Source organism: Salvelinus namaycush, chromosome 36 (assembly GCF_016432855.1).
Source record: "Salvelinus namaycush isolate Seneca chromosome 36, SaNama_1.0, whole genome shotgun sequence".
NCBI lineage: Eukaryota > Metazoa > Chordata > Actinopteri > Salmoniformes > Salmonidae > Salvelinus > Salvelinus namaycush.
In genome coordinates, this window is record NC_052342.1 from 191,908 (window position 1) to 199,736 (window position 7,829).

General features: G+C 40.5%; 1 protein-coding gene across 3 annotated transcripts; it reads right to left on the bottom strand.

Moving 5' to 3' along the window:
- Positions 1–230: 230 nt before the first annotated feature.
- LOC120030459 lies at positions 231–6,823 on the bottom strand. 3 transcript variants are annotated; one of them, XM_038975873.1, is made up of 15 exons: positions 6,735–6,823; positions 6,345–6,410; positions 5,827–5,987; positions 5,278–5,395; positions 4,922–4,986; positions 4,567–4,668; positions 4,251–4,483; positions 3,682–3,854; positions 2,651–2,970; positions 2,252–2,340; positions 2,028–2,145; positions 1,595–1,699; positions 1,317–1,487; positions 1,013–1,186; positions 231–868 (listed from the first exon to the last, which is right to left on the bottom strand). In XM_038975873.1, exons 7-15 carry the CDS (start codon positions 4,305–4,307, stop codon positions 864–866), a joined length of 1,212 nt encoding a protein of 403 aa, XP_038831801.1. In that variant the 5' UTR covers positions 4,308–4,483; positions 4,567–4,668; positions 4,922–4,986; positions 5,278–5,395; positions 5,827–5,987; positions 6,345–6,410; positions 6,735–6,823; the 3' UTR covers positions 231–863. The 3 variants fall into 3 exon arrangements, with proteins under 3 accessions (XP_038831801.1, XP_038831802.1, XP_038831800.1); XM_038975874.1 differs by having other exon boundaries at positions 2,276–2,340; positions 6,345–6,462; positions 6,735–6,798; XM_038975872.1 differs by having other exon boundaries at positions 6,345–6,462; positions 6,735–6,798.
- Positions 6,824–7,829: the final 1,006 nt, after the last annotated feature.

A 7,829-nucleotide genomic window follows, 5' to 3' on the forward strand; every position in this document is an offset into this window, starting at 1 on the left:
GGGGCTGGAGAAATGTAACCATAGAGGGATGGGGCTGGAGAAATGTAACCATAGTTTAAACCATGTTTCGAGGCTATAGTCCAGTGGTGTCAATCTCATTCCATGGAGAGCCTAGTGTCTGCTGGTTTTTGTTTTTTCCTTTCAATTAAGACCTAGACATCCAGGGGAGGGGAGTTCCTTACTAATTAGTGACCTTATTTCATCAATCATGGGAGGAGCGAAAACCCGCAGACACTCGGCTCACCCGTGGAATGAGTTTGACACATGCTAGTGTATGTTTACATTTACTTTGTTTACAAACATTGAAGTAGAAAAATATATATATTTTGGGATCTGATGGAGTAGGGCAGTTGAACTATGTCCATGAGGCATTTATAAATTATATTCTTCAAGAATCCAAAAGTGAATGTAGCAACTGCAGATTGGCCATTTAAAGGGGTGCATTGGACCTGGTCATGTAACCGAGCAAAAGCAGTAACAGACAAGCGCCCTTCGCAAATCTGTGCCACATGATCACATTGTCAACAAGGAAGAAACGTACGTTTATTTTCCATAAAATGTTCAACCTATTTTTCCTTAGGAAGGCAGATAAAGCACATATGCAAAACAAATGGAATCACTTTTCACCCAGTGCAAACTGCAACCACCCAAACGAACACCTTCAGTCTGTGAAATATTCCTCGTCATCAGAGCTGTAGTGGATGCTGTAATAGATGTCATCTAGGTCCTCTTCCAGGAGGTCATCTATGAAGTTATCTTCTTGGTGTTAGGCTTGCAATTGAATCAGTCGGAAGCTGGGAGCAGAGGTCTCTTCTCCATGCTTCAGAGGAGAGTCAGCAGCCTCAGAAGACACCAGGACTCTGTCAAACTGATATACAGCAAAGCTATGGGCCAAGACACCTCCCTCCAACAATCGTAATGTGTAGGGTAAATGCAATGAAGTATTCCTTAAATACAATAGCAATTACAGGGTGCCAACATCAATTGTACATATTAATGAAAGTTCCCCTACTTTGCCTGCTTAGGTCAAGTGTCACATGTGAAGCAAGGTCTTGCACATTCTCCGATTCCCTCTTTAGGCTTTCCCAGTGCTGCTTGACTTCCTTTAGGACAGTTAACTCCTCCTCCTTCAGCCATCTCAGGAGCATCACCCGGTCAAAGGCTATTTTCTTTGTGAGTAGGTCAGCTGTAAATTCATAAGAATGCAATGTGGATTTGTAACTTTAATGGCAGTGCTCTCTGTGTTTGAGCAACTGAACAAACACAGATAGCAAAACAGAAACATAGTTATTGTGACACACAAACATACTACTGACTTTGTCCATGCAGCTCCCAAGGCCATGCATGAAGGTCTGCGGAAAGGATCTCATCTGTAGATGGTATTGCTGAATCTGGTACAAGGGTGTTGTACTCCTCTGTGACAGCTGTCAATTTGGCCTTTTCTTCCAATATCTTTCTGTGCAGAAGGTGTCTTTTCTTGCATCCATCTGTCATCAAAACAAAAGGAGAATGGAATTATTTGTTACATTTCATGGCTTTGAAATGAAAGAGAAATGAAGTGTGTGCAATTCAATATTCATGAAATGTAACAAACCTGTTTGATGGTAGAGGTTCCGTTTCCTTTGTTTGATGCTAAGAAACAGGACTTCAATTGTTCTCTGTAGTACCTGGGGACCATCCATGTTCTCATTTGTTTCCTCTGAAATACAATAAATCAATAAATGAACAACGTATCTCCAACGGTGAGTAGTTGCACTCACTTCCTGGAGGAACATAGAGCCTGTGAAGGTTTCTGTAACAAATTATTTGTTATGTGGGGGGTGAGTGAGCCCCAACCTGGAGAACCAGGGAATGTTTTGTCTGCCTCCTACCCTTCCACCTGTCCGGCTTGATTGCACCTGCCGGTGGAATACACCCTCTAAGGGTTAGCTCTCAGGGTCATTGGAGTACGCAAGCCTCTCCACGACGTCAAGGTGACAGTCCAGGAGAGTTACATTTAGGATTATTATTTTTTTGTATTAATTTACCTGTATTAGCCCATTGCTGAACTTCCGTTGTCCAGTTGTACAGAGTCTCATCGCCTACACCCAAATCACTCTTAAACTTTTCGAGAGTCTGGGTCTCCTCCTGGATTTTTGCTGTAGTCTGAGAATTATGACAAAAACAAAACAGAATAATTAATTGTTTTAAAATAAATTAGATGCATAGATATAATACTTCTAAAATAGATGTATTGGTCCACACAATACACCTTCAAGTATCTTATGGACAATACTCTGTGCATGTTGTTCTTCCTTCTGTTCCACCCCGCGGCCTGGATGGTTAGCATGTCTGTTCTTGCTAGAAAAGCCAAATAGAACTCCTTATTCCAGATAAGTATTAACATAGCTGAATAGAACAACCTTAAACAAATTGTTTACCTCCTTTGGACATTTCCTTGGAACAGATTGAAGCTGTTCCCTTGTTCCACTACCCCCCCAGAGTTGTGCCAGCTCCTTCCTGATTCCATCCTCCCCCCTTAATCTTAATTTACATTTACATTATTGACTTAATATTGAAATTATGTGAATAACAAACATCTAAATGGAAAGCCTTGTAAAGGACTGAAGCTGGAAAATCTCTTTGAACAGTTTAATAAAGAAAAACTTACCTCGCATTTCAAACGATGTGCCTTTGCATGCGTGACGGAAAGAAGTGGCTTCATGTCTAGAAGAGTGGCGAGCTCTGGACAATGAAGGGCAACTTTGGTCAGGATGGCCAAATTGAATTGTATGTTCCTGCTGCCAGACAATTCCTTCTGCAAGAACAGCAAATATCTCTCCCCGCATCATGTTGAGGCTCCTTAGAAGTATTCCGTGGCGGCAGACGGCAACTTCCGAGTCCCTCTTCATCAAGTTTGTTGTTTGTTTTCCTTGACGACTCTTTAGCTGCTGTCCACTGGGATGCTCCACATAGCGCTTTTCCATAATCCTAGACAAGGAAGTAGAAGAGTATAGATATAAAATAAAAAAAGTGTGGGGGGGGGGGGGGGGGGGGAGTGTTAATGGTGTTAATAGTTCGGTTTTTAAAATCTAGCTGAGGGCGCTGAGCTACCCCCTGTGTTCGCTACAATGGAGATCAGAAGTTGGAGATTGACTGTAAAAAACAAGCACTTGTAAAGTGGGTTGCATTTCTGAACAGAGGGAGTGGTGTAACGACCCTGGACTTGGAGAGAGGATTACCATCTCTCCAAAATGATATGTTTTTATTGGAATAGTGTATAACGAGTCTGCCTTTGAGTCAGATGGCCCGAGGCCAGTCCTATTTCACAGATTAGAAGATACACAGGAAACGTACATGTTTAGTCTTTGTATGGACATAGTTCACAAAGTCAGACACATCCTCATCCTTGCAGATAAATAAGCCATCAAAGAATCCTTTGTCATCAGTCCTTGAAAGGATACGTGAAATGCATTAAATATATGACATATGAAATAGCAATCAACCTCAGTAACTGATTGTGGGACACTTGACAATGTTGATAATTCATTTCATTACAAACTCAAAATATTTAAGCTAAAAATTAACTCAACTGCATTTGAAAATGTTCACACTGGACAAAGATTAGGCAAACCTTGTTTGGATTGTTTAAATGATATAGAGTATGATGTTATTTGATATATTATGAATAGTTTTACATACCCTTTTTTGAATCGATACAGCTTCTTGTTCCCATCCACTGACACTGCAAGCATGCCGGGGGAACAGGCTGGGCAGTCAATGTACTGTATATCACAGACCTGATCAATTTCAGAGCGGCAGTACATCCACCCAAAGAAGCTTTTTTGAAAAGTGTCCCCACAGATCATTCCGTTCTGGTAAGGGAAAAATACATATAGAAAATTTATGAAATAACTTACAACAATAGTATAAACAAAACATACTATAATTCACTATGGCTGACTGGATTTGAGTTAAAGCAGGGCCAGTGCATAGTGTTGACAGCAAAGCAGGTGAAAGCCAACGCAAAAGTAGGACGAGTACTTATGTTGTAAAGAGCAGGAAATATTGGATGCAAGAAGGGCACAGATAAGGGGCATGGCAGGACAGTGGTGTAGGAGGCTAACACATACTGTAGCAAGAGACCTGCAGTTTTAACATAGTTGTAGTAGTGGAAATACATTTTGTTACTACGCTTTGTGTAACATAACTTTAACATATTGTTAACCTGAAGTCATACATTGGTAAAGCTGAGTATAATTGATTGTTACCCTGCCAAAGAAGTCAGTTCGCTGCTCCAAAATCCACATAAACTCCAGACGGGACATTCCTGGGTTTGACACTTTCAGCTCCTCAAAAGAGCTGAACACATCTACCTGGTGTATGGTGTCACAGTTGACAGTGGCAGGCCAGTACCCATTCTTTATCAGATCTGCCAAGTTTGCTGTCCAGGTGCTAAGACAGGTTGTGCAGGTCAGCACAGGCACTGTGACATTGTAGTGACCTTGAGGGAAAAAAATGTAGTCTGAATTAATGTTGTTTTACATTGCATTACCACTGTTTAGTTCTTGTAGATATTGCACATACCATTTATTCCTACGAGGATTATATGTTTCCCAGGGCCAACATGGATGGTGCTTGTCAGGCAACAACATATCACCTCTGGTACGTCCAATGGTAAGAAACAATCTAGGGACAATATTTATATACAACAATAAACAAGAATACATTTGAACTTTGATATAATACATTCAGCCGCAAAAAAAAAAAAAAACACACCCTGTTCATGAAGTGCATATTTGCCATCACAGGGGAGGGGAGTGTGCTTTGTTATTGTTTCAACTACCGATTACAGCTTTAATAAAAATATAATAAATGAATTACAAGGCCACTGAATAACAAGGAATTGTATCGATTAATCTATTCAATCGCTCATCAATACCTGATTCTTCCTCCTCAGTGACTGGCCCAAAATGTTGCACTAGTCTGGCTCTTGATGTACTGGCCCTTGGAGTTGAAAAAAATTGTAATAAAAAGGTTTTTAATTCAAAAGACTTGCTGGAGTTCTGACACTCCTTTCGTTAAATATGCATTTTCATCAGAGACAGACAACAGTTATAGACAGGGAAAGGTGGGATCAGACCTGCATGTAATGTATTATGTGCTTTGGGTAGGTGGTACTAGACCGGCCTATGGCACGGCAACAAACGTTTGATATGCTATGATACAGTATGTTTGAAAGGAAAAAGTCAGATCAGGGACCAATAAAATGAAACACCTAGACGGGATGAAACTTACCAAGAGAAGTGGATGTAGTTGCCTTCCTGGTTTGAGGAACAATCTGTCCTCTCTCATCCCTTTGTCTCCATCTGAACCTAATCCCTGGAGGCTTGTTTGTCTTTTTCTTCTTATTTTCCTAAAAAGTGCATTTCAATTATCATGGCTGGCCCACTAATAAAAGTCTCCCACAAGCATGGCCTGCTTGAGCACAAGCAAGAATTATATTTTCACATAAGGTGAAGTGATTTGTCAGCTGAGGAAAGGCACCTGCAGTAGACCCACGTTCTGGCTCACTCACACAGCTAACATGTATAGAAGTTCACAAGGATGCTAACAAGTGCACCCTTGTGCCTCATGCTCAATGGGAAACATCATTGATGCCCGTGTTCAGGTCATATCACGGAATCTACGTTTAAATTCACATTGTGCCATGTGTGGTCTTCTTTGACAAACAAAAAGCAATGACAAATCATAACGCTGTGGTGCTGGGGTTGTGTTGGGAATATTTATGCACGTATGGGAGCTATGGGGGTTACATTACCGGTAATGTAAGACTTGTTACATTACCCGCTCTGGGTTGAGCTCCTCAGCCAGCCTTTTTGCCTCGTTAATGGCCTCGTCCAGTTAGGCTTGTGGGTCCTTCTCTTGGTTGAGCTCCTCAGCAAGGCGTCCTGCCTTTTTAATAGCCTCATCCAGTTGGTCTTGGGGGTCCTCAGAGGCCATACCATCTCAAAAGAAACATAAAGAGACAACTTCCAATCCTAACACATTCCTTCACATAGTAACCTCTCGTCTGAGAAAAGCTGCATGTCAGTGTTTTAATATGTCCTGCACGTAACTAAAGGTCTTCATCCTCCTCCACACGCAGACTGACTGATCTACAAATCAATTTGCATAACAAATACATATTTATTATTACTTGCAGATCAGTCAGTCTGTCACCATTTACCAACAATGCATTATTAGTCTGTCACTTTCTTTTTCATGTTGTTCTATGACATGTGTGCAACTCCAGTCCTTAAAGGCTACAGTGTCTACAGGTTTCAATCAACTTAGATCATTGACTAGTTAGGACCTCCTCTCACCTGATTGTCTGTCTTAACAGGATTTCATCAACTCCTTTACGTCCCGCCTAGGGTCCCTCTCTCCTTCTTCCAAGGAGAAGTCACAAGATGAATACAGATTGAGTGGCAATGTGTATTTCTTTAAAGATGCAAAGAGGAAAAAGGGGAATATATAGCCTAATGTATAGGTGGCAAAAATAATAAGTGAGAATGATATCCAAATATATGCAAGTAATGCAACAAAAATATCCACACATTCTATGTTGTGTATGCAACTTTCTTTATTCACCGTAGTTACGTAACCTTCCTTACTGGTTTAACACGTTTTTTAAACAAAACACTTTAACAAACACAAAACAAATGTGTATGTATGCTGTATTTCTGACAACGAGGGACGAACTGGCGACCTACCTGTTATCTGTCCAGGGTCGAGACATCTGCTGTGGGCGAAAAATCTATAAACAACAAATGTCACATGACCGGATGAGGTTAACCATTCTTGTTCTTCTTGTAATTTTCCGGTAGGCTAGAAGCTTTCTGGTGTTTTGCTGCTCGTCACAGGTCGACGCAGGTATTGCACTTGATTTATCGTTCTCATAACCGTAGGTGCAGCCAAGTTGAAATACGAAAGCTTTCTAGCTATTTCGCACTGACAGTAATTTGAACACAAGAAAGTTTCTAGTGAAAAGGTGCTTACACTCAGAGCCATGTATTTACACTCAGTCAGCTCAGTGCAATTCCACCCTAGCCTTAGTACGGGTTAACGTTTTGGTATTTTTGGTTGGCCAACAACATTTAAGACTACAATGACTGCATACGTTTCCCAAAATGTTATACGAAGAAAAACAATGTTTTGGTATTGATGGACAATGGCAAGGCTGCTATTGTATTTTCAGTTACATTCTGGTCAATAAAAATGGTTTACACGTTTGTTTTTTGTTAGAAATACATGGAAATACAACCGAATAAAACACCATTCATTCATTCTTTACTGAAAAGTCTGTTCAGAAAAATCAAAAACAGTACATATAGGCATACAATCACAATGTTTTAATAGGGATTAAATAAAGACAAAATATCTATATATTCATAACGTAAAATAAATAAATAGTGAAATACAGGCTATCGCGTCTATGGTTGTTGCAAAGGCTTGTGTGTCGCCTACTGGTTAAATTCGTGTCTTTTCGCACGAATTAAGTAGCACATAAATTCGTGTATTTTCAAACGAATTGAACCACACAAAAAACGCACGAAATCTGCTGAAATACATTTTGTACATATATGCGCGAATTGAATGTGAGGTTGGGCTGGAATGTAAAATATTTTGTAATGTGTCAAGTGGGTGCAGATGAGAAGAATATCGTATGCCAGATTAAGGGAAATGCTGCAACTGTGAAGGTGAACATGAGCCTGAATTCTTGGAGTGGCTAAGGAGTGTCCAGCGTGTCTCCTATCTGGAGACGGCGAGAAGATTGGAAGAAATGAGTTGTGGTGAAGAAGCAATTG